This window comes from Schistocerca piceifrons, chromosome 2 (assembly GCF_021461385.2).
Source record: "Schistocerca piceifrons isolate TAMUIC-IGC-003096 chromosome 2, iqSchPice1.1, whole genome shotgun sequence".
Taxonomy (NCBI): domain Eukaryota; kingdom Metazoa; phylum Arthropoda; class Insecta; order Orthoptera; family Acrididae; genus Schistocerca; species Schistocerca piceifrons.
Genome location: NC_060139.1, coordinates 144,295,409 through 144,323,314, shown reverse-complemented (window position 1 = coordinate 144,323,314; position 27,906 = coordinate 144,295,409). Strand labels below are relative to the sequence as shown.

The 27,906-nt window shown below is 42.5% G+C and overlaps 1 protein-coding gene across 1 annotated transcript in view; it reads right to left on the bottom strand.

Annotated features, from left to right (window-relative positions):
* LOC124775204 (monocarboxylate transporter 12-like) overlaps positions 1–25,168 on the bottom strand; it is a 163,890-nt gene extending 138,722 nt beyond the window's left edge. Inside the window, exon 1 of the mRNA XM_047250043.1 lies at positions 25,084–25,168. Coding sequence (XP_047105999.1) covers positions 25,084–25,168 — 85 coding nt within the window. The remainder of the gene's footprint in view (positions 1–25,083) is intronic.
* Between the last annotated feature and the right edge of the window lie 2,738 nt (positions 25,169–27,906).

Sequence of the window (27,906 nt, the reverse complement as noted above, 5' to 3'; positions counted from 1 at the left end):
TCGTAACACATCTGAAATGTAGCGTCCGCTGGTCAGAGTGCCGTCAGTGCGAACACGAGGTGACTGATACGTGTAACCAATGGCACCCCATAACATCACGCCGGGTGATACGCCAGTATGGCGATGACGAATACACGCTTCCAATGTGCGTTCACCGCGATGTCGCCAAACACGGGTGCGATCATCATGATGTTGTAAACAGAACCTGAATTCATCCGAAAAAATGACGTTTTGCCGTTCGTGCACCCAGGTTCGTCGTTGAGTACGCCATCGCAAGCGCTCCTGTCTGTGATGCAGCGTCAAGGGAAACCGCAGCCATGGTCTCCGAGCCGATAGTCCATGCTGCTGCAAACGTCGTCTAAATGTTCGTGCAGATGGTTGTTGTCTTGCAAACGTTCCCATCTGTTGACTCAGGGATCGAGACGTGGCTGCACGATCTGTTACAGCCATGCTGATAAGATGCCTGTCATCTCAACTTCTTGTGATACGAAGCCGTTGATCCAGCACGGCGTTCCGTACTAACCTCCTGAACCCACCGATTCCATATTCTGCTAACAGTCATTGGATCTCGACCAACGCGAGCAGCAATGTCGCGATACGATAAACCGCAATTGCGATAGGCTACAATCCGACCTTTATCAAAGTTGGAAACATGATGGTACGAATTTCTCCTCCTTACACGAGGCATCACAACAACGTTTCATCAGTCAACGCCGGTCAACTGCTGTTTGTGTATGAGAAATCGGTTGGAAACTTTCCTCATGTCAGCAAGTTGTAAGTGTCACCACCGGCGCCAGCCTTGTATGAATACTTTGAAAAGCTAATCGTTTGCATATCACAGCATCTTCTTCCTGTCTGTTAAATTTCGCATCTGTCGCAAGTCATCTTCGTGGTGTAGCAATATATATCACAGAATCATGACTGGAAATCTTTCAAAATTTTACGTATGTTTATTGTGTCTTTCAGGTTGCAAGGAATAAGTAGTTCCTTAAATATATATATATATATATATATATATATATATATATATATATATATATATATGACTTTTTCGTGCTAAGTTTGATTCATTATTATGTTTCATCCACGTTTTTCATGTTAGAAATCATCTTGCAATTTCTTAACGCGAAACAAGTAAAAAGTTCAGTCGACGTAATAAATCTGTTATGCCAGCATATATATATATATATATATATATATATATATATATATATATATATATATATATCACTGGTTAATGATTGGATATCTTTCAAAATTTTACGTATGTTCATTTTGTCTTTCAAGTTGCAAGGAATAAGTAGTTCATTTTATTTATAACTACTATGACGCGAATAAAACTGAAATGTTTTCATGATGAATCTTCTTCCAAGATGAGTATACTTAATACTGGTGTTCCACAATATTCAATACTGTGTCCACATCTGGTATTGCTCTTTATAAATGTCCTTTCATCTACATTGATAAAGCAGAAGCGATGCTCTGTGCTGATGGTATCACTAGCATACTCAAGCTCAATAAAGGTGTAACAAGAGAAAAAGAATAGATCAAATACTGAAGCAAATTGTTGAGTGGTTTTCAGTAAATGGGTTACAAATAACTCAAAACGTTCATTCATTTCTGCACGGGGCATCAATGACAACATACCTTGAGGAAAAAGAGATATATCAACACGCAGTACTTACTTCACAAAAACGTGCAGTAAGGATAACGTGTGATGTCCATCTGAGAGACTCGAGTCATCAACTCCTTAAAAACATTGACATTCTAACAACAGCTTTACAGTATCTGTACTCTACCGGGAAATTCACTGTGAAGAGGTAGTCAAAATTTGAAAATAACTGTAGGTCCCATTAACATAAAACTAGGAACAAAAATAATATCCAGTATACACAAATTAACCTTATCCTTATACAGAAGAAGGCAAGTGTAAAGTAATAAATATATTTGAACATCTCCTTCGCGAACTGAAGTTGCTGGCCGAAACTGAATGTTTTAAAAACGAGCTGAAAATATTTCCACTTGACAACTGCTACCACATCCGCGAATATTTGAATACGTCGTATCTTCGTATATTTGAGTTACATGTATTAAATTTTGTTGTAGGTTAAGGTAAAAGTAAAAATATAATACTGTAAATGGATGGTAAGTATCATTTTTCACTGTGAAAACGTACAGTATTTGCAAACTTGATGTCACGTTTTATAACATAGTAAACAGTAGTAAATTTGATACATCGTACGTTTAAATAATCTTCGAAACAGAATTTTATGGATCTTCGTATTCTTTAGTTTTCTGCAACAGACATTCTTTATAAATGTCTTTCTGTTTCATTAGTTCCTGCAGCCTTTTTATATTTCGACATATTTCTTACCCACCTTTTTAATTTTAATAATTATGTTCTTATAAATATTCTTAATGTATTTTGCTTCATTTTTGTTTACAAAAACACACAGTTTTGTTTCCACTACAATGTTGTAGTGACCTTTGTTACAAATATTACTACTTGTATCTGACGCGATTTCTATTTTCTAGAGCTTTGCATCTGTAGCCATTTTTCCCAAAATTACGAGGGTAGGCTAGAAAGTAATGCACACATGCTTGCAGAAGATGAACAAAAACAATTAGAAAATCATGAAAAAATTATATTAAAGTACAATTCTTAGATTGCAAAATTATATATTTGTTTATTAACATAGTTACCATCGAGACCAACACTTTTCTCCCAACGTGAAACGAGTTTCATCATTCCGTCAATGAAAACGACTTCCAGTTTCCTTGAATCCAGGACCTGACAGTTGCCTTCACCTCACTGTCCGAGGTGTAATGATTACCCTTGAGGTGCTCCTGAGTAGAGTAAAAAAATGAAAAACTCAAGGTACAAAATCAAAGGAGTAAGGACGGTGCGGAATCGGTTCAAACATCCGGTCTTACAAGTCTCTTCACTTGCGCGAGGGATGTGGATGAATGTTGTCATGTTGGCGGATTATTGTCACCAGGCTGCCTCTAACACGACAAAATCGACGTCTTAGAAATTTTAGAGTCTCTATGTAGTGAGAAGAATTTATCGTTGCGCCTCGAACCTGATCATCAGGGACATAAAGTCGTTGAGCATCACAAAACAAAGTAAAAAAAAATTTTTTTAGATGGTTGTATTTTGAACTTCTTCGCCCGAGGAGAAGACGGATGTCGATATTTAGCGCTCTGTCTGTTCTGCTCTGTCTCGTGATGATGGACCCATGACTCGTCCTCCGGGACAATATTCAAAAGGCAGTCGTTTCCTCCTTCATAGTATCGCTCCAAGTGTTGCCCGCATCATTCCAGGCGACTCTGTCTTTTCTCGTCTGGGAGACGGGCACAGACTTTACAGTATCGTAATTGTTAATGAAGCCGACACTCTCCACGGATATTCCAGTGCGATGGGCGATAAACTTTTGAGTGACTCACCGGTCATATTGTTTACGAGTTTACAATGTTTATCACCTGTGGCGGTCATCGGACATCGAATGCGTGTTTCATCAACAATTCAATTTTCTACGCTCGCAACAACGAAATTTTACTAGCCATCGATTTACTGTAGACCTATGAACAGTATTTACTGTAGACCTATGAACAGTATCGTCACCATAAATAACCTTTAAACGACGACGAATCCCCGTACGAGTCACTTTTCCAGCAATCAAATAATTTAATAACAGCATGGTGTTCAATAAGCGTTGACATAGCATTAGAAAGTGTCTCCATGCTTCCGCTACTGAAAATACACTCCTGGAAATGGAAAAAAGAACACATTGACACCGGTGTGTCAGACCCACCATACTTGCTCCGGACACTGCGAGAGGGCTGTACAAGCAACGATCACACGCACGGCACAGCGGACACACCAGGAACCGCGGTGTTGGCCGTCGAATGGCGCTAGCTGCGCAGCATTTGTGCACCGCCGCCGTCAGTGTCAGCCAGTTTGCCGTGGCATACGGAGCTCCATCGCAGTCTTTAACACTGGTAGCATGCCGCGACAGCGTGGACGTGAACCGTATGTGCAGTTGACAGACTTTGAGCGAAGGCGTATAGTGGGCATGCGGGAGGCCGGGTGGACGTACCGCTGAATTGCTCAACACGTGGGGCGTGAGGTCTCCACAGTACATCGATGTTGTCGCCAGTTGTCGGCCGAAGGTGCACGTGCCCGTCGACCTCGGACCGGACCGCAGCGACGCACGGATGCACGCCAAGACCGTAGGATCCTACGCAGTGCCGTAGGGGACCGCACCGCCACTTCCCAGCAAATTAGGGACACTGTTGCTCCTGGGGTATCGGCGAGGACCATTCGCAACCGTCTCCATGAAGCTGGGCTACGGTCCCGCACACCGTTAGGTCGTCTTCCGCTCACGCCCCAACATCGTGCAGCCCGCCTCCAGTGGTGTCGCGACAGGTGTGAATGGAGGGACGAATGGAGACGTGTCGTCTTCAGCGATGAGAGTCGCTTCTGCCTTGGTGCCAATGATGGTCGTATGCGTGTTTGGCGCCGTGCAGGTGAGCGCCACAATCAGGACTGCATGCGACCGAGGCACACAGGGCCAACACCCGGCATCATGATGTGGGGAGCGATCTCCTACACTGGCCGTACACCACTGGTGATCGTCGAGGGGACACTGAATAGTGCACGGTACATCCAAACCGTCATCGAACCCATCGTTCTACCATTCCTAGACCGGCAAGGGAACTTGCTGTTCCAACAGGACAATGCACGTCCGCATGTATCCCGTGCCACCCAACGTGCTCTAGAAGGTGTAAGTCAACTACCCTGGCCAGCAAGATCTCCGGATCTGTCCCCCATTGAGCATTTTTGGGACTGGATGAAGCGTCGTCTCAAGCGGTCTGCACGTCCAGCACGAACGCTGGTCCAACTGAGGCGCCAGGTGGAAATGGCATGGCAAGCCGTTCCACAGGACTACAACCAGTATCTCTACGATCGTCTCCATGGGAGAATAGCAGCCTGCATTGCTGCGAAAGGTGGATATACACTGTACTAGTGCCGACATTGTGCATGCTCTGTTGCCTGTGTTTATGTGCCTGTGGTTCTGTCAGTGTGATCATGTGATGTATCTGACCCCAGGAATGTGTCAATAAAGTTTCCCCTTCCTGGGACAATGAATTCACGGTGTTCTTATTTCAATTTCCAGGAGTGTACATTGGATGAAGGTAACGCAAACAAACTGTGCAAGCACATAGAGGGAGGCGTAACCTTCCACATGCCATCTATAGCGTTTCTCAAGGTCATTTACGTCACGTTCTACAAGCACGTATTCATTTCTTTTCAGCTTACCCTCCTATTTTGGTTTTCTTGCATGTATCTCAATCACCCATTACGCTCATTGTGCTTGAACGATAACTATCGATAATTTCTTCTATATTTCTCGCAACAGTTATAATGATGACTTCCAGTCTTTAATTCCTTTTCTTTTGATGCATGTAAAGACAAACTAAGCTAAATACCCTCCTTGTCACGTATGAATAAACTTTCTAACTTTCAGAAATGTCACTGTTATTTTGCTTTTGGTGTTGTATCTTCAGTGCCTTACAGATTTAATTTGTCTGTTGACATTTACAGTGAGTGGTAAAGTCATGGGATAGCGATATATACAAGGCACAAAATGGCAGTGCGTTGACGGAGCTGTCATTTGTAGTCCCACAAGGCGGGAAGTAACAGACTTTGAACGCGGAGTCGTAGTTGAAGCAAGACGCATGGCACATTCCATTTCGGAAATCGTTAGTAAATTCAATCCTCGAGATTCACAGTGTAAAAAGGTTGCCGAGAATATCAAGTTAAAGGCACCACGTCTCACCGGGGACAACGCAGTGGCCCGACTGTCTTCACTTAAAGACCGAAAACAGCGGCGTTTGCATAGAGCGGTCAGTGCTAACAGACAAGCAACACTGCGTGACATATCCACAGAAATCAATGTGACACATTCTCCAACATATCCGTTAGGAGAGTGCGCTTCTCCTTCGCTCGTGAACCCTAGGCAACTGCAAAACCATGGCCTGCTCAGATGAGCCCGGATTTCAGATGGAAATAGCTGATGGTAGGGTTGGGGTGTGGTTCAGACCGCACAAGTCTTTGCGCAAGCTGCTGGTGACTCAATAATGGTGTGGACTGTGTTTACATGGAGTGGACTGGGACCTCTGGGACCTCTGGTTATGTTCGGCTACTTGGAGATCATTTACAGTTATTCAGGGACTTCATGTTCCCAAACGACGTTGCCATGTCATCGGGCCACAGTGGCACTCTGGACAAGTCGAGGGAATGGTTTGGCCATCCAGATCGCTCGACATGAATCTCATCCAACATTTATGGGACGTAGTCAAGAGGTCAGTTGGAGCACAACACTGTGCACGGGCAACACGTTCGTAATTACGGACGGCTGTAGAGGCAGCGTTGCTCAATGTTTCCGCAGGGGACTTCTGGCGTCTTGTTGACTCGCTGCTACGTCACGTTGGTGCACTTCACCTGGCAAAAGGAGATCCGAAACGATATTATGAGGTATCCAGCAACTTGGCACCTCAGTTTACTACGAGGTACGCTACCTAGCAGACAGTGCTTGATCCGCATTTTAAACAAAATGAGAAACATAACTTCGTTTTCACGTTTGAGTTGTCTTTTAAAGATGAAAGGCTTCAAAGTAAGTAAAGAGAATGTGATTAATCTACAGTTAGCTATTTAAAATATTTTTTTACTTGCGAGTTTTTTTATATTACCTGTCTAGTGTTCCTACCACAGTTTTTGATGGTTTTTGTCATGATTTATAGCAGAAAAGGAAAAAAAAAGATAGCGAGGATATGATGAGTTTTCATTGAAGGCGCCATATTATGAAGAACACTGATCAGGCTACGAAACATTCAGCAGACTTGAGAAGGAATATACGAAGAAAGAAGTTGTTTAACGACAAATGTATCACGGGGAGTTAGTGGTGAAACGAAAGTGCTATGTAGTGGAACTATGAGACAAAAAGCGGCTTTGGGTCCTCATCCAGCAGTTCATAAGCCAAGCTTTCTTTCTCCTTAAAACATGCTACACAAATGCCAGGATATTCCATTAATAAAGACACCGTGTTTTTGTTGTACTGTCGTTGTTCATTCTGAGTTTGGTCTCTACCTCTAACTACACACTGTCTTTACGACAATTTGTAAAATCCATACGAGACTTTTCTTCCGATGTTACCTTGTAAAGTATATTAAAGGGGTTTCGTTTGAGGTATCTTCTGTTAATCCTGCAATTGTTGTTTAGTACATCAATCTTTTCCTCACGGACTGAGCTGCCCAGACGAGGCAAACATCCGTGAGGTAACAGTTTGTAGAGTAGGCTGTTTCTCGTCTGGAACTTACGCTTCAATTTCTCACACTGCTTCTTGAAAGCGCGTGTCCTATAACAGGCTGGTGAATAGCTTTTCAGCAGTGTGGATCGGTTTAAGGCGATGCTTAGTCTCCTTCCAAGTTCTTTATTTTATAGATGTAATGAAATCTTTCGTTTTTGATGGACTGAAGAGGTCAGCTGATTCTCTTTTTAGTAGTCTTGGTGAAATCAGATGGTAGCCTCTAGTCTCCTCTCTGCATACCGTGGCGACACAGATCAATAGCGTAGAGAAAGTGCTTGGCATATCGAGGACGAAGAGAGAATACCCATCCCTGAGATAAAAATGTTCCCGTGATCACTCCATTTCATGTACTTGTTCTGAAAGTCAACATACAGTTTCCTATTTCATAGTAATATCACATCAGGTTGAAAGACTAGCATTCTTCCTTAATTTGAGAAGTTTACAGAGTAGGATTCCATATAATACTGTACCATCTGCGTGTGTTACGTCAACGAGTGTTGCATCTTCTACTTTCTTAATGTTTTACGTCAGGGTCTCTGAAACTGAAGGCTGCAACCCCTTCGGGGTTCTATCTGGAAGAAACTAGTTTTAGAAGTTTTTAATGTCTTCGGATTTTAAATCTGCTCATACAGCGTACGCGCAGCGTGTTAGCTTGAGATTCATGGAGGCAAGCCACACCCGGATCGATTCCACATGGTCGACTAATGGGCCTAGGCTGGTAAACGGAATAGCCTGAGCGTGGTTCCTAAGCGATTTCCCACTTTCTTTTAGGCAAATGCTGGGCCAGTCCCCAAATTCCACCCCAGAGAATAAGATACATAACAACAGCACACAGAACGAACTTTGCACGATTAACAGACGGAAGTCACGCATGACTTCCTTCCATCACATTAGCTTGTTGACTCTGACGACAGGCGAACATTTTAAATACGAAACAAAATTTGTCAAATTCCGAAAAAGTCCATCCCGTACTAGACAGGATGAAAGCTATGGAAAACAAGAGGTAGTATTCCGTTTCGACAAAGACATTAATATTATTCCTTGTGCAATAAAAGATGAATAGTTGGAACCGGTCGCTGCTAGTGTTATTGGTTACGTTTCTTCTATTTTACTAAAAAATCACTACTACCAACAATGATAAACATTCACATTTGTTCTCTGCGACGTTCAGCCACTCTGTTGCCTCTAGTTTATCCGATGTTTATGTGTGTGTGTGTGTGTGTGTGCATGTGTTGAGTGTTTGTTTGTGTGTGTGTGTGTGTGTGTGTGTGTGTGTGTGTGTGTGTGTGTGTGTGTGTGTACGGGGGGTGGGGAGGGGGAAAGGGGGGATGCATACGGGATAGGACACAGCGTCTTCGTGATACAGAGATCCGTGTGGATGTATTTCCTGCTTACTCAATGTAGCAGATGAATCCAGAAACGGAAGGACGCTATTCTCTTCAGCGTCCATGGAGAGTATCACTAAGCAATTTACATTGGTTCCACAGTCACAAAGTTCGACCAGAGCTCCAGCCCTCTTACCCCACCACCAACATATCGTCAAGGTACGTATCAAAGAGCTTCGGTGGGCATAGCTGAAAAAAAGGGATTCCGATGGACCACCATTAACTTTGTAGAAACTTCAAAACAAGATATTCGGAACATCTAAGACCTTTAAAAAGCAACAGCTCCCATAGCACATTTGCTGACCAACTTATAGCCAACAATCACCACCCAACCACAATAGAAACAGACTTAAGATTACTAAAACCCAGCCACAGCCTGTACAGCGAACTGACCATTGAGGAAAACTTCCATATATAGAAGGCAGCAGCAGAAGGAAAACGGGCCTTAAATGAATACACTACACTTTGCAAGGACGCACTATTTAACACATTAAGGTAACTTTAAAGTAAAAACACCACAAACAGATAAAGTCTACACACACGCACACGCACACACACACACACACACACACACACACACACGAAAAATAGATACATTAAATCTGTAAACACGCACCATTTTCACACAAAAGGAATATCATATAAAAGACAACACACACAGCTAAGAAGCACACAGAAAACACACACACAGACCCACCCACCCATCCACACACATACACACACACACACACACACACACACACACACACACAAAGATAAAATGCGAACAAAATTCAAATTCGGCGCCGAACTCTCTGGTGAACAAATGAACACTGACTGGGCTAGAACACATAACAAACCACAATCACACTGTGTTCTGGTGTAGTGAAAAAGTGTTTTACTACGTTATTTGTGGAAAATACTTGTAATTGTATGCATCACAACATCTCAACATGATACAGAGAATGAAAGTGCTTGCCACACGAAAACTTACGTAAATACGAAAAAAAGGCGCGACAACATCGCGAAAAACTAAATTACATTCTAGAAGATGGGTTAACTCCCAGCAATAAACTTTCTCATCTACATCGTTTGGTTGCAGATGACAAGCTACCTATAGTAATTAACTCAAAAGTGATCCAGAAAATTCATGCACACCAAATGTAAAGGTATTTACAAAAATGATCTGTTGTTTGAACTAAAACTGCACATAATTTTATAATCATTTAACAAAAATGTTCACATTGCAGAATAAATATAAACGAAAACCCAGTGATGATGGCACGGTGGTGCCGAAACATGTTTGGGTACTGAGGAAAACAGTGTTTTGCATAACTGGCGGATCTCACATTCAAAATATTAACTTTTTTTTTACAGTCTCCCTCATCCCAACATTATGTCCTCCTGAAGAGAAGTAGTTTGTACAGAACGCAGCTGTGGCGCAAGCACTGTTATCTAGCTGGCCTCTTAACCTACAGCCATGCAGGACCGTTATACTGGTGACACGACATGATGCAGCCAACCAGCCTGGTGCAGTGGAGTACCGGGTTACAACATGAAACTTGCCACCTGCGCTCATATATGACTGGAAGTGACTACTTGTCAGAAGACGACCTGACAAATTAAGGCCGCTCCGGGTGTGCGGGATCAGTCATCGCCCATTGCCTATACTGCGACAGAAGCCACGCGGGCCATCGCCGCGGAATAAGTCATCCAGTCTCAACTACGTCTAGTCACTGCCTGCACTAGCCTGGTCCATAGGCCCACCTGGTCTGTGGGCCGCACCTATCCTTGCTACCGCCGGGAGTTGAAGTTGTGCCTTCCTGCGGCTGGTTGACATCAACCGACCTGGAGGTCCTCGGTTTGTAGCCGATACTCAGGTCCTCCCGCACGTGGCTTATCACTTAACGCTACTTGTCCTTAGTGCACGCACTCTGCTACCACAGACTTGTCCCTCAGAATGTTACTACACGAATGTTTCTTACCAAGTTATGGGATATAAGGGCGTTATATTGAGAGGTGGCATGCCTTTAGATGCACACAGTGATTTGCCCCCTCTCATATTTATATCTTACTCTGAGTAATTCGATTTTGGGAATTATGGCCGAGTATTGTCATTACAAGGCTAGTGTTCAGAACTCAGAGGATATGAATATTTTCCTTTCTAATTGCATGTGGTGAAAAGTTGCTATTGCTTCACATGCGGACTTCCCAGGCAGCGTCTCTTGTCACCCAGGTGGTCTGGTGACAGGCGGGTTTTGCTGATCTTGAAAGGGTTATGCCGACGGGTGTGAAGGAGTCGAGTGGATGCTTTCCAGACGCCGACATTGTGATAAGAGCGTGGGCAACAAACCCACAGGGGCCTGAAGGAGCGGCTGGGGCTAGAGATTCCGTTACTTAAAGAAAACACTTTCTGACGGGCTTCCAGCGAGGCGTGGGAATGACTTGTGTTCCCAGACAGTCTTGGCGGGCAAATTCCCGCGTTTTCTGCAAAATAATAACTGTGATTTGCTTGCTCAGGAGATAGCGCCGTGACGTAACAAAATCGGCGCAGAAATTGGCGCCAAGTTATCTTCATTGGTGGAACAGTAGTGCTTCGGCAATAGAGTGGAATTTTCCGCCGGTTTTCGAGTTGCTGATTGGCACGTATTAACCATGGCCACTGTCGTGGGGACGCGAATGTTCTGTGTTCGGCTTGTGTGGATGCTCTTGAGAGAGTCAGCTCTCACCTTTCGGTCGGAGTAGGTTACAAGACAGCTCTCGCTGCTCTGGACAGCCTGCCTTCCGTTGGCTGTCTAATACACTTTCATTTTATTGTAACTGTTTGACGAAGTTGCTGAAGTTTCGACTTCAACACAACTTTCGGAGTACAGTTGGCAATTGAGCGTTCTGCGTACAAGCAGCCTATGTTGTCCGTCTTGATCAGTTTTGGCTAAAGTTGGCTGTATCGGAGTTACTGTGTGACTACGCTTGTTAAAATCAATCACTGTACCGTCAGTGATTGTGTGGCAAGCCTTCTTCATCTCCCTCAGGGGCGCATTTGTGTTGCTAGGAAGTCTTTAGTCTGGAACAACCAGACCAGAATAATTTGTTTCGGGCTATACTCGCGACATTATCATCAACACGACAGGACGTCGAAGCAACCAGCCATCGCCTCTGGTATGCCAGATCGTGTCCTTGTTGTTAAGAAGACAGCTTGGTGATGTAGGTCCGCAGCACCGGCAGTTAGGGAATTTTGCTATGTGACAATCAGAGCTCAGCAGAGCGCGCCTGTTCCCGTCTTTTCTATCGTGGTTCTGTCTTGGTTGTTCATAGTCTGAGATCTCACTACTGTAGCACCAATTAATGTTGGGTTGGCTGGGTGTTTCTCTTAAGATTTGAGTTGCATGGAATTGGCTCCACATACCACTTGGTCATAAATGTCACTATCTATTTTATGGACAACTTCACCTTCACAGCATTTATTTGAGTATCCAATTTGACGTATTGTAAACGTTTCATGTGTTTTGTTTATTATTTTGAGTTTAGTCATAATAAATCAAATTGTTATTTTGGATAGAACTTTCATTCTGTTGATCGGTAGAGCAACCCTTTTATTTCTCACTACGTTAATGAAACTTTCCTTTATCACATTAATTTCTATCAAATTAAATTATTGCAGGTGCCAAACCCTTTTCTACTCCACTAAAGGGTCGATTACAGTCAGTTCGCGTTTCTTCTTAATCCATGTGCAACAGCAAAAGTCGGAGTTAGAAAAATGGGTTGCTTAGAGCATAATTTCCATATGAAGATTCTAGAAGAATACACTGCTAGCCCCGGCACCTCTCAATATTAATAGTAAAGTTACATCTGGCTTTCACAATGTCACACATTTACTATATTATACAGAGTGATTCAAAAGTCAGTGTATATGCTTCGTGGGTATAATTTATGCATCAAAATAAGAGTAAAAAGTTAAATATATTATTGTATGAAATTGCTGTATTTCAAAGTCGTGCAGCAGATTAAGGATCACAAGTGCAACACAAACAACACGGAATTGAGGCAACAACTTGATGGGACCCGAAGTTAAACACAACTACGTTGTGTACATTTACCCCAGAACACATTCAAAATGATATCCATGTAGACGAAGACAGTGACGTGCTCGACGTCTTACCGCTCCCAGAATGTTCCAACCTCCCTTCATCTCGTTCTGCATAGTTGCGTAACCGTTTTCTGTGCGCTGCTACAATCTCATCTGCAACACCATAAACGTGTTCCTTGAGGAGACCCGTAAAGTAGAAGTCCAGGAAGTTAAGATCTGGGGATCTGGTGGGCCAAGCAACTGCTCCTGCATGACCTATCCACTTATCGGGATAAGCAACACTGAGATACTCCCTTGCCTCCCGACTAAAGGGCACTGTCGCGCATAAACCATAAGTTGGTTCGTGCAACGAGTGGCACATCGTGAAGCAAACCGTCCAATTGATGTTCCGAAAACTGTCGATACATTTTTACCGTTAGGCATTGTGGAATAACATACGGTCCGAATAGCGGACAAGGCAGGGCACGTCACGACACGACTCGACACTCTAAAGCCTGTTTGGACCATGACGTAATGCCTACCACAAATGACGTTATGCATCATAACTCGGAAATAAAGCAGCTTCAGACAAAATTTTACTCAACATTTTACTATTATTTAGCTGCGTACATTACACCCACGAAGTCTGTCCTATAAGATTTGAATCACGCTGCAAATGTGTATACGGTATTTTCAAGGGGTACAACTTCTTTAAAGTTTCATATCCTTATCTTTCACTCTTATATTATTTTTTATGTTTCATTCTTATGTTTATTCTTCAGGAATAAATATTGGAAAATTGCTCAAGTCACACCAGTACCCAAACATGTAAGTAGGAGTAATCCTTGAATTTCAGGCCCATATCACTAACTTCGATTTGCAGTAGTGTTTTGGAAAATATACTGTGTTCGAAAATAATGAATTACCTCGAAGAAAACTATTTATTGACACATAGTCAGAACGGATTCAGAAATACGACTAGCTCTTCATACTCATGAAGTAATGGGTGCTATCGATAGGGGATGGAAAATTGATTCCATATTTGTAGATTTCCAGAAGGCTTTGAGGACACCGCTCTTCACAAGCGTCTTCTAACCAAACTGTGTGCCTATGGAATATCGCCTCAGTTGTGCGACTGGATTGGTGATTTATTGTCAGAAAGATCACAGTTCGTAGTAATAGATGGAAAGTCATCGAGTGAAAGTAATATCCGGCGTACCCCAAGGAAGTGAATAGGCCCTCTATTGTACGTGATCTATATTAACGACATCAGAGACAATCTGAGTAGCCCTCTTAGATTCTTCTCAAATGATGCTGTCATTTACCGTCTTGTAAAGTCATCAGCTGGCCAAAATGAATGGCAAAATTATTTAGATAATATTTGTGTACGGTACAAGAGCGGCAGTTGATCCTGAATAAAGAAAACTGTGAAGCTATTCACATCAGTAGTAAACGAAATCCGCCAAATTTCGATTACGTGATAAGTCCCACAAATCCGAGGGCTATAAATTCAACTAAATGCTTATGGATTACAGTTACAAATAACCTAAATTGGAACTATCACATAGAGTTCGAGAGTGGAACGGTAGAGAGACAGCTTGAAGATGGTTCATTGAACCCTTTGCCAGGCACTTTATTGTGAATGGCAAAGTAATCACGTAAATGTAGATGGAGGGAGAGTTGGTGCATAAGGTTGCAAACTTTTTAAATTCTCTATTATTATATTTCATTCTTATAGAAATTCTTATATTAATTCATATATTTTATTCTTATATACATTCTTCAGGAAGATTTGGTGCATCCCCTTGGATTATACCGATCGCAGAAACATTCCAAACACAGGAATTCCGAACACCACGGCCACCTTGACCTTTCTTCGTATCAGCCCCACTCGCGAAATAAACGTCCTTAATATTCCTAAAGATTTCGAACGTTGGCAACAATTTCGCAGCAAACCATGCCTAACTGATCAGTTTTAGAAAACTGGCGCATGCAGTGGATTATGAATCAAGATATACTACAGGGATTATGCTGAAAACAATTTGAAATTATTTATTACTTCCTTCAGATTCATTCGGCAGACACACGATTAGTAGACCTATAAGGGCAGGGTTATTTCAGTATACGTTGGAAAACATTCTTGCAGTAATTTTCTGCTGACATGGATGTATAATTTGAAATCCAAAATTAAATTAATAATAGGGTTTCGAACACTGGGTGCAAAATTTGTGAAGCTAGCCACCGTGCCACCACTTCGGCTGAACTATTTTCTTGCCAAAAGGCGCATGCAGTACATCGAAAACTTTGAACGTCGTTTTTTCAGAAAAGGTCGAGTCTCTATGTATAAGCTGTGACACGTATTAGGTTATTTTTTCTCCTCTTCCACTGAGGGAAATTTCTGAGAAAACGGATTATCGCAGTTGCCATGTTGTCCTCGTGAGCGAAGCTACTACAGCCTCCGCCTCATGCCGCCTTGTTTAGCCAGGACCAATGTATGCCATGGGATGCCGTCTTCATTGACTGTATTGATTCTGCTAAATAAATCTGTTGTTTTTCCAGGATGTCTCCGATTCTCGAACCTGCTGCCGATTCAACGATCCTGTAGCGTTACATACACTCGTTACAAAGTTAATAAGACTCGGGCCATACTGAAGCGTAAAAACTGGCGTTAGAAGTTACCAGTGACAATGGTCAGCGTCTTGGGGCCGCAGTGGGGTGAGCGAGTGTAGTTCGTCCTTTCTCGCCGTGCTTGCTTCGACTGAATCACAATGCCTCCATTGAGACTATAACCATACAATTTACGTTTGTTAGATAGTCTAATAATTCGTGCAGAGTTCCTACCTTCCTTCTACATCACGAATGCACGATCTCAGTTTCTATAAAAGAGCTTTTGGGCACATGGGTCTGTCCTTGGAGGAACGTCTTTTAACTCCTCCATGCAAACTTTTAGTACCAATGGAGCACCATTTACTTATTTATAAAATTATGTCGTCCTAAAAAGAAGTGGGTTGTACAGAATATTTTTAATGTAGAATTTTTTAGTATTACATCATAGTACATGTTCAGGGCTAAGAGTGACAAGATAAACGACCTCTTCCCTCCGTCAACGTCTACAAAAGACGAAATACTGTGCACACAGCACTTTCCTCAAGTTCTGGAGTAACAGCAGAAAGTTCTTCACTGGCGTATTTATTCAGCCATCAAGCACGCACAGAGAGTGCTGCTTGGTTTATATCTCAGACTGTGGATCTTGAAACTTCCTGGCAGATTTTCATTCTGGGAACTGTGGATCTTGCTAGAGTAAATGGAAAGAATGATTAATGATTTCGAAATAATTTTTTTAAATGTCCACGCTTTGTTCTTACTGACTTTGCTTCCCACAGCACGCGGCGTGGAAAAAGAAAGATATACATTAATAAAGAGAAGTAGCTGTTAGATACCACTATTGAAAGCTATATATTTCTGCTGTTACTTCTGAACTGTTTTCTGTCCTCAATTCCTTCTTGTGAAATTTTCAATTTTTGCAGACCTTTTTGTGAGTCTTTCATCTAACTGAGTTTTATTTGCTTCCATTAACGATGTTAAAAATTTCTTTAATGAGGCTTTTTTCATTCATCATACATAGGGGTCCGATCCAAATGGCTATAACAATAATAAATAAATAAATAATAATAACAGTAGTAATAACACATAAGCGTCCGTAGAAGTGTAGGCGTCTTTTCCTAAATTTATCGGTGATAACTGTGTATTCGTAGAGTTCCTTTGTAGGTCCTGTGAGACAGGTTCCTCCTCGCAGAACAACGCCGTAGGTATTTCTAAGAATTTTTCGTTGTTGCTTCTCTGTATCATTAATTTCTTCCATCTCTCTAATCACTGTGGTTTCTGCCGCACACAAGGCTTCTGGTAAAACAACCGTTCTGTAGTGTCGTAATTTTACATTGCTAGATATTGTTCTTTTGCTGTAGTGATTCCATGTCAGTTTGAACATTTTTCACTGTTTCAATATTTTTTCTGTGTTGGAGATTATGTTGAGCCCTATGGATTGGATGATTTCACTTCAATACTAAGAGTAAGTGATTGGCTAACATCCTTGCTTGCCCATCTTAGAGATGACCACTCCTCTTCAGTGAGCTGCCTTCTGTGATACTTCTTTTCACAGTATCCCCACCCTGGGTGAACTTCAAACGCGACTCATCACTCGACAATAGTTCGGCGTCCCACTTCCTACCACAATGATTTTTCCGTGCGGTTCCCTTAAACTTAGGACTACTCTTCGTCATTACCAAATTACGATCTGAGTATATATCTGCTCCTTGATACTCCTTACAATTCAATATCAGATTTCGGAATCTCTGTCTGACAATGATGTAATGGAGCGGGAATCTTTCCGTGTCTCCGGGTCTTTTCTTAAGTATGTCTCCCCTCTTTTGCTTCTTGAACAGAGTATTGGCTACCATCTGAAATTTGTGGCACAACTCAGTCTTTTTCCTCTCACATTGCTGCTGCCTAGTATTCTCCTGTAACCATTTTTTCTATTCCTTCCACAACTGCCGTGTCACCGTCTCCCAAGAATATTATTCATCTCCTAGGTTATAATCCTCATGTAATTTACGTAACTCTTATCTTCTGTTTGCGTCGTCGGCATGTATCGGTCATTCTGATGAGAACAGCCCTAACACTGAATTGTTCACATAGCTCATCCTCTCGCCTACTCTCGTACTCTTAACGAATTCTGCTCCTCGGTGCTCTTGACATTATGTTGTGCTCGTCTAACCAGTAACACTTACGTTCTTCACAGTAGTCTTCACTGTCCCCACTATAACACGAGTGAGCATTTGAATTTCTGTTTTTAGATTTTCAAGCTTTCCTACTACTTTCAAAGATCTGACGTTCCTTATTCTGAGCCGTAATGTATTATCTGTTGTGACTTAGCACGACAGCCAAGTCACAACGAGAGGAAGCCGAAAGGCACGCGTTAAGCTCACGCAGATTGGCGTGAGGTCTGGAACAGTTAAAAGGAAATGAGAACTTAGAAAATGGACGCAGTTGCTGTAATACTTAACTTTAATCCACATTTGTAGAACATCGCTCTTGATGATACATGCTTCACAATATTAATTATCAAAGCTATGGCGCCTTGCTAGGTCGTAGCCAATGACTTAGCTGAAGGCTATGCTAATTATCGTCTCGGCAAATGAGAGCGTATCGGCCAGTGTAGCTTCACTAGCAAAGTCGGCTGTACAACTGGGGCGAGTGCTAGTACGTCTCTCTAGACCTGCTGTGTGGTGGCGCTTGGTCTGCTATCACTGACAGTGGCGACACGCGGGTCCGGCGTATACTAATGGACCGCGGCAGATTTAAAGGCTACCACCTAGCAAGTGTGGTGTCTGGCGGTGACACTACATTATCTCTTCTATCTATCTACATCTCTCTACATCTATACTCCACGAGCCACCTTACGGTGTGTGGCGGAGGGTACTTATTGTACCACTATCTGATCCCCCCTTCCCTGTTCCATTCACGAATTGTGCGTGGGAAGAACGACTGCTTGTAAGTCTCCGTATTTGCTCTAATTTCTCGGATCTTTTCGTTGTGATCATTACGCGAGATATATGTGGGCGGTAGTAATATGTTGCCCATCTCTTCCCGGAATGTGCTCTCTCGTAATTTCGATAATAAACCTCTCCGTATTGCGTAACGCCTTTCTTGAAGTGTCCGCCACTGGAGCTTGTTCAGCATCTCCGTAACGCTCTCGCGCTGACTAAATGTCCCCATGACGAATCGCGCTGCTTTTCGCTGAATCTCTTTCTCATGGTCTCCTTGGCATCCCCTGCCGGAGATCTGAATTTGGCGGGGGAGGGGAAGGGGAGGTGCTAAGAGGGGATCTTTTACCAATAGAGAGATCAACATGACAATTTTTCAATTGCAGATCACATGTCCTGTGGATACCCATTATGTGTCTTTAACGCAATGATTTCCACTGACTTCTGCATACTCATGCTGTTGACCTATGATGATTAATTCGCTTCTTTGGGGCAGTTTCCCACCCCAAAGACAAAAGAATGCCCTGAATCTCTGTCCGCTCTTCCGCCCACTTTGACAAGACTTTTGACAGGGCGAAGGTGACTTCTGATGCCGGCATCCTTCGGCAGTCGTTGCTAATGATTTTTATTCGGTATTTAAGCAGTGGCTGGGTTCAAATTCCGGACCCAAACATTTTGAATGTGTGTTAAAAATGCTACCCCTAGACCACGGTTATGAGTCCCCTCTAGCATCGTTTGCTGTAGACTCGGAGCTCTCTCGATTTTTTGGTTCGTTCGATTGGAGTCCTCCCTCGACATGAGAAAAGAAGAGGCTCGACTCCAACTATCGTCCGTTGACTGTTCTTCTAGGACAATCTTGTTGCATTTGTTGGCTCTTTGGTATCTCTGTGCTTCAGAAAAAGGACTGTTGAAAGTTCAGACTCATTTCTGTAGTTCAAAATGGGGACTGCGATGAGGGTAGCGATGCGCTTATATCGGTTTATCAGTCATATTTTTGGACAGTTTCTTTATTCCAATGAAATCTGCAAATAATTTGCGATCTTGGTTGCGCTTCGTTTGTAGTCCAGATCAGGTCACGTGCTCTAGCTATGTCAGCTGTAATTATGTTCAATTTTTGCCCCCACTGCCCAACAACTACTTTAGTGTGCGGGATGCGGCTCTTTCTTGTGTCTTCAAGATAGTCCAAATCAGTTCACGTGCACTCACTACGTCTGCTGTAATTATGTTCAACTTTTTCCCCCATTGCCCCAACAACTACTTTACCCTAGTGTGCGGGATGCGGCTCTTTCTTGTGTCTTCCAGGTTGAACTTCTCTGTTGTGTGGTACTCACCACCACATGTAATCGAGCAAGTGATTTTCTCTTGGGGAACATTCCTATACGACAGTGCTAAATTTACTGAATACCTATGGTAGCATTTATATGGATCGTGGTTTTTATAAATTATTTGTTATGGGTTGCCTCTAAATTCGATTTCTAAGTTCAGTAATCATCTCCCATAGTACTAACTTTGCTGAAAGATTTGAAATATTATATGTACAGCGGTAATTGAGTACGTTGTGATTAGTCTTTTTGGACAGATGTAAGAGAATTTGATACCTGCCTTTGTAGCCCCTGAGATAAATGAGTTTTTTTTTTGTATTCGTGCAGTGCATACTATTTCCCTACTGTTTTCTGCTGTTTGACTGATCATTGGAGTTGCGGTACAGAATCATGGATTTCTCAACAATTCCAGGAACTTTTATCCTAATTCTATGATCATGCTTCTGTGCTGATGGATACTATAAAGAAATGCACGTGCTCTTATGTAAGGGCTTGTGCAGAACCAGTATTTTATTCCATAATTTAGCGGCTATATTCTGTAATAGTTGTCCTTTTGATAGTCCATGATCTACAATTGCTCGTACTCCCTCTCACGCTCTGCTTTCCCTTATAATTGCTGGAAATCCAATGATCAGAACGACCAGTTTCCGAAGAAGATTTTCTTTTCTTGCCCCGTTGTGTACTATGAACACTTAAAGAATCGATCGTTATGATGTAATCGTGCCGAAGCTCTACAGTTTGCCGTCGTGCGCCTTAAATGCTAGAATGTCAGTTTTCCAGAGCCTAATAAGCAATTTTACCACAGCTTAGAGCGACACTACACGCACAGTAACCGAATATAAGACACAATGAAAGTCATTTAATGAATAACTACAGTCATTATAAAGAAGTAACAGGATTGAGCCCCCACTTTATTGACCCCTTATCAAAATATATTCAGTAAAATAAAGGTAGGGTCGTCTTTCAACGTTTGTTGTTGCATCAGGTGAATGGTAGTGTCGGAATATATCGTCGCTTAGGGGAACGACTGTTCGAAACATGCACCGCACCATGGACACAGGTTGGTGAGGGCAGTATTACGCTACGGGTTACACTCCATGCGACCTTAAGTAATGTTCTAAAGCATCACGACAGGTTAGGGCTGTGTGAACTTTATTGCAGACCAATTACATCCCTTCATGCCTAATGTCTCCTCTTGACGGCGACGACATCATCCAGAAGGTCAAATGTCCGTGTAACAAGATCATAATTTTGCAACTGTGGTTTAAGGAACATGATAGTTAAGCCACGTTAATATTTTTGCCCACCAAACTAGTTAAATCTGAGGCCGATGGAACCCAGGGATACAATCGGGCACCGGCTTCGAGCCCAAAAACCACCGGCCTGTAATTTACGAGTACTGCATGATCTGTCTGTGGAAGCAGGTTGCCACATTACTGTAAAAGAACTGCCAAGGACTTCTCGACTCGATGCCACGCAATATCGCTGCTGCACTGCTTTCCTAAGGTGGACCAGCACGTTACTAAGTATATTAATGAAAATAGTAAGATCATTGTTATTAAAAGTTCTGCTTACTGACTACCCTCTATTTAAAAAAAAGAAACCCGCATATCATACTTGATTCATAAAACACCTGAATAAGGAAAAATGATATCTCAAATTTTGCCTAGGAGTTTGGATCGGACAGCGACTTGGGATAAATTATAACATTAAATGTAGTTAGTTTTCTGATTATAAAAGTTCTTTATTCAAAAATTCTCTCTTTCTTAGCTTCACAAAGCTTAGTACACAAAACATTACAGTTCTAGAGTGGATAAACGTAAGTAGTTTTTCACATCGAATGAGATCTTTTCGAAAATGCTGCTCGTAAAAATGACATTAAATATTCAACAGCTATTTCGAACTTCAAATTCAAATTAAAAATTATACACGTTGGTTTCTCTCTCCCGATACTCAGGTCTCTGTATGTCTGAACCAATAATGCGTAACTACAAGCTGCCGCAATAAAGTACAAAAACCAGAAAGCACTTACCCTGAATTAAATCCTCTTCTATCACTCATGAAAATGATCATACAAATTATTCTTCCCAAGATTCTTCAAAATCTGTCCTCACCTCAAATAATTAATCAGTAAATCAACATGTTCCACATCCTTAGAATGTAACTGCAACCGTACCACCCGGTCTTTACCGTACTATCACTCATGACACGCCACTGATGACTACAGTGTCTTCTCATCTCAGGATTAACAGTGCACACCATCTCCTGCGCATCTTGCAAACCACAAATGGTCCAAGCAAGTCTCGCCTCCAGGCAACGCAGAATCTCTGATGGCACTGGGTGCTTATAATTTCAAATAGAACAAAGGTGCAATAGTGCTTACGCGTTCATGAATCCAAATACTACAGAAATGTTCATGAAATTGTGACCACCCCCTATGACTACTAACAATGTTTTGACTTGGCAATATATAATTCATAACCCTTCCGCAGGGCAAAAGCAGTGCAGACATATGCCCTATTTCTAGCTTTTTCCGTTTTCGGCCAAAACCAATCTAATAAAGTGAAGAATGGGAATGATGCTACTTCTTGTCGACGTTACATTGCAATATGTTTACAGACACTTCTAAAAACTTCAGTACAAATCTACATCCACATCTAAATCTACATCTACATCCATACTCCGCAAGCCACCTGACGTTGTGTGGCGGAGGGTACCTTCAGTTCCTCTATCGGTTCTCCCTTCTATCCCAGTCTGGTATTGTTCGTGGAAAGAAAGATTGTCGGTATGCCTCTGTGTGGGCTCTAATCTCTCTGATTTTATCCTCATGGTCTCTTCGCGAGATATACGTAGGAGGGAGCAATGTACTGCTCGACTCCTCGGTGAAGGTATGTTCTCGAATCTTCAATAAAAGTCCTTACCGAGCTACTGAGCGTCTCTCCTGCAAAGTCTTCCACTGGAGTTTATCTGTCACCTCCGTAATGCTTTCGCGATTACTAAATGATCCTGTAACGAAGCGCGCTGCTCTCCGTTGGATCTTCTCTGTCTCCTCCATCAACCCCATCTGGTACGGATCCCACACTGCTGCGCAGAATTCAAGCAGTGGGCGAACAAGCGTACTGTAACCTACTTCCTTTGTTATGGGATTGCATTTCCTTAGGATTCTTCCAATGAATCTCAGTCTGGCATCTGCCTTACCGACGATCAACTTTATATGATCATTCCATTTTAAATCACTCCTAATGCGTACTCCCAGATAATTTATGGAATTAACTGCTTCCATTTGCTGACCCGCTATATTGTAGCTAAATGATAAGGGATCTTTCTTTCTATGTATTCGCAGCACATTACACTTGTCTACATTGAGATTCAATTGCCATTCCCTGCACCATGCTTCAATTCGCTGCAGATCCTCCTGCATTTCAGTACAATTTTCCATTGTTACAACCTCTCGATATACCACAGAATCATCCGCAAAATGCCTCAGTGAACTTCCGAAGTCATCCACAAGGTCATTTATGTATATTGTGAATAGCAATGGTCCTACGAAACTGCCCTGCGGCACACCTGAAATCACTCTTACTTCGGAGGACTTCTCTCCTTTGAGAATGACATGCTGCATTCTGTTATCTAGGAACTCTTCAATCCAATCACACAATTGGTCTGATAGTCCATATGCTCTTCCTCATTTTAAATTCTTGTGTATATGCTGAAGAAAAATCTTGACACTCTCCGCTTAGGAAGAAGCTGAAAAATGTTTTATATTTCTGAACATAGACAGCAAAAAGAAGTTGCCATTGAGGTTCGATAGTCTGTCAGGCAATTATCGTCTATACTGTTCCTATGTGATCAAAAGCATTCGGAGATCCCAAAAAACATACTTTTTTCCGTATTAGGTGCATTGTGCTGCCACCTACTGGCAGTTACTTCATATTAGCGAGCTGAGTAGTCATTAGACATCGTGAGAGAGCATAATAGGGCGCTCCGTGGAATTCACGGACTTCGAACGTGGTCAGGAGATTGTGTGTCACTTGTCATACGTCTGCACGCGAGATTTCCACTCTCCTAAACGTCCCTATGTCCACGGTTTCCGATGGAATAGTGAAGTGGAAACGTGAAGCGACACGTAAAGCGTATATATGAGCTGAGAGCAGAGAGTGTATTAGATGTGTGTGCCGCAGTTCTACTTCTTGACTCTTAACATACGTCTGTTTTCTCTTGTTGATAGTTCGCTTCCTGAAGACTGCTGACAGTTCACGTGACATACACGACAGTTGTGTGAGCTGCGTTAAACTCTCAAGCAACCACCTGTTTGCTTTACATCTAAAAGGTCTACTTTCTGAGTTAAGGATGAGGATTAATGCTTAAAATTTTTATACAGCATTTTCTAACACGCAGCTTCTTGACATATCTTGCAAGCGTACTCAAATCGATTGTTACAGGGTTCTAATGAAAAGTGTTGTATGAACTGTTTAAAGCCAGAAGATGTGTAAGTACTGTATACCCGTGATGAGGTATCGTGTTTTGTGAATATTGGTCTCTACGCCAATTTTAGTTATTTTCTCGCTAGCGGGCTCCAGTTCAATTTCGAACATAAAATTTGAAGTAAGCACCTTTTTTGCGCCCAGTTCTCTCTAAAGTCAAGTAAATTGTAAACAAGAGCACCTGTTTCTTTGACCAAAGGAATCTCCTCATGGCCGATTAACGATTAATATATTGTATGTAGCACCTTTACTATCACATGGAACAATTATGTAAACAGATCGGTTACTTATTTGCGTCCCAGGTTTGACTGCAAACAGCCTTTGATGTAGAATGTTGGAAACAATTCATCGTACTATTACGGATGGTTCAAATGGCTCTGAGCACTAAGCGAGTTAACTTCTAAGGTCATCAGTCGCCTAGAACTTAGAACTAATTAAACCTAACTAACCTAAGGACATCACACACATCCATGCCCGAGGCAGGATTCGAACCTGCGACCGTAGCGGTCGCTCGGTTCCAGACTGTAGCGCCCAGAACCGCACGGTTACTATTACAGTTCGACCTCAAGTAATACCACGCAGCCGGCCGTGGTCGTCGAGCGGTTCTAGGCGCTTCAGTTTGGAACCGCGCGACCGCTACGGTCTCAGGTTCGAATCCTGCCTAGGGCAAGGACGTATGTGATGTCCTTAGGTTAGTTAGGTTTAAGTAGTTCTAAGTTCAAGGGGACTGATGATCTCAGATGTTAAGTCCCATAGTGTTCAGAGCCATTTAATACCACGCTATGGAATTTCTTCACTGCGTGACAGTAGAGGTACCCACACTTAAGTTGTTTCAGAGAACGCTACCTGTGACGTTACCAAAGTCACCACGAGCGCTGGCACTTGAAATTATCGTGACGGCCGGAGCTGGGAGAAGCGTATCGGTTCTTGCCTGCTCGCACAGCGAGGAAGGCCCCGGGGTGTACGGTCTCTGCTGCTTGGCTGCGGGCGACGTGGCTGGAGGGCTCTGGAATCATGGTCGCGGTGGTGTGAAGGCGGGTGCTCTGGACTGTCTTGGAGAAGGTGGTGATAGTTGAATCCGAGCATTCGGTGAGAGAAACTGCACGAACATTGTGGGCGATTCTGCCCTATTATAACGCTGCGATTTAGCATTGGATCCTAGCATTTATGAATCGTAGTTCTGACCGAGACAAGAAATGAAGTCAGTGGAGTGTGCAGCCAGGATACACTCGGATGGTGGTTTTATGAGACCAGTATGGTGGTAACATTCACAATTTGCTAAGACTATTAGTTGTAATTAGATTTCATTAATCTTTTTCGAGCAACCTACATGCTGCCAACAGTTACTTATAGCTTGGGCGTCCGGTGTGTTTAAAGGTGCCCTTGTATATTTTCAAATTATTGTATCTTGTTTTTTCACTGCTCCCATTTTAGTTCTATTGGTGGGATTGATCTGGAAGGTAATTTCTGTTGCCTGAAAAATAAGTGGTAAATCCCTGTGTTGTATTTGGGCCGACTAGCGGCTGTTGATTGTTTTCCTTATTGTGAATGGTAGCTTGGCCGATCTATGACCGTATTTTAACGAAGTTATATTGCAATCAAAAGAATTGTGATAGTTATTCAGTGGACTTATTCATTACGAACTCAACAAAATTGGAAAGCGCAATTTCTGTTATGTGGTAAATACTTGGCACATACCTAAGCACGACAATGTTGGAAGCTGAAGAATTGAATTAAAATTTGTACCGCGGCTGGGACTCGAACCCGGGTTTTCTTGCATACTAGGCAGTAATGCTGACCATTACACCACTTTTCTTTGCATTTCTTGTTCGTTATTTTTCGTTGTATTTGGTTTTAGCGGACCTCACATGACATCCGTTTAAGTTCGTTGTTGACCCATTCACTCCTCAGTTTTTTATTACAGAGACTAACCAGCTCTCTTACCAAACACGCTGAGCTACCGTCCCAGCAGTGCACCACTATGGCCAACATTGCTGCACGAACTACCCAAGTCGAATTCCCTCCTTAACACAAACTTCATATCTAAGTGATGATCTGGTCGAGTAACGCCTGTCAATTGGTTTCTTGATTGTATGTTGTTTCCCTTTCGATCTCTGGCCGTGTTGTAATCAGACAAAGAAATTATGTTGGTAGTTTGACGTTAGATGTACTCGAGCGTAACCGCTTGTGACGATCAAATTATTGTAATTATTGAGGGAACGTATTTATTTGCAAGTGTCCATTCTGTTGTGGGGTAAATACGTGATAAATTCTCAGACTTGATCGTTTTACGCTTATTTATCAATTTTTCGACTGTTTACTGTCGTCTCGTCTTTCTGAGACTGCGCTGTAATCAGACAACTAAATTATACTAAAAACTAGACATGGAGTGTAATCAGGGAAAATCCCCTGAAGGAAAGATATCGTTATGGTTATTTAATTGACTTGTTTAATAGGAATATGACAATGTGTGTTCGTATCTTCTAGAGTTGGAACGATGTTCATTTTCAGTAAAGTAATAAATATTTCTATGAGCCTGTGTGTTACCCTGTCAACCCTGCACGACATACACCCACTGGGAACCTGTTCTCACTTGACTACCTTCACCTCTCTGTCCTCCGTGGTTTTTTTATTTTCGTTATAATCTTTTCTAAGAATGCAAATAGTTTTTTCTACCGCCGGTGGTAAGTTAACCGGCTGTTCATGTGATAAGCAACTGTTTTAAAGTGTAACTGCGCCACTGTATGCGAACAGACACGTCACCCTTGATCGGGTTCCGAAAACCCACTACTTATTTATTTAGTGTAATGTAACTGAACTATTATTTACTGCAGCCCGCTTAAACAGTAACATCCTATTCAGGTTAAATACATATTTGAATATATCCAGGCTGAGAATTAAGTCGGTTAACAAAATAGTCACTTCCAGGTGCAACACCCATCCCTAGACTAAGTCCGTCCTCACCGTCGTTGCACAATCAGCTTGCCGAGGTTCTTATCCTCGTGGGCCGTTTGCCGTGGGCAGCTGATTCCAAACTGGCGGCTGCTCTCGTCAGACTGCTGCTAAGCGTCGAACTATTGGCTGCACTGGACGATGAACTCTGTTGCTGCTGATGAAAAACTGCCGCTAGCTCGCTGGGCCGCGAGTTACAAAGTCGCGCTGATTGATGTTCCTGATACTCGTGACTGACTGGGGCCGCTGGAGATAACCCGCGTCCTGCTGGTTGGCCGCTAGGCGGAGTGACGTCATCGTAGCACCGAGTGGTGTACGTGACGAAGGGTGACAAAATAACGTGCCTGCCACAGGCGTCCTCTGTGGACAAACGCTGAATGGATCGCTGCTATTGTGCTCGTCTAAATGTAGGCTATGCTGAAACGCCACCGTGATAGAATTGTTTACTACCCAGGTATTTCAGGAGCAAGAACGATATAAACCACTTTACAACGATATTCTTTACGAAACCAGTTTCACACCAAAAATGCTACTATCACAGTTTCCGTAAGTAATAGGTTTACTTCTACAAATTACACAATATTCGGCTAGTTAACACACATACAGACACACATCACGGCGCCCATATCCTGACTTATTTGCTGAAATTTTCCCGGTTTCAGTTATGAATTGTCGTGTTCAGAAAAGGTTATAGACTGCACAAAAATGCTACAAAAAGTGAAGACAAATTTACGAAGGAGAAAACACTGTTATTACATACTTACTCGCGTTTGTCACCAACGTCCCTTTGCCCCGTGAGGTG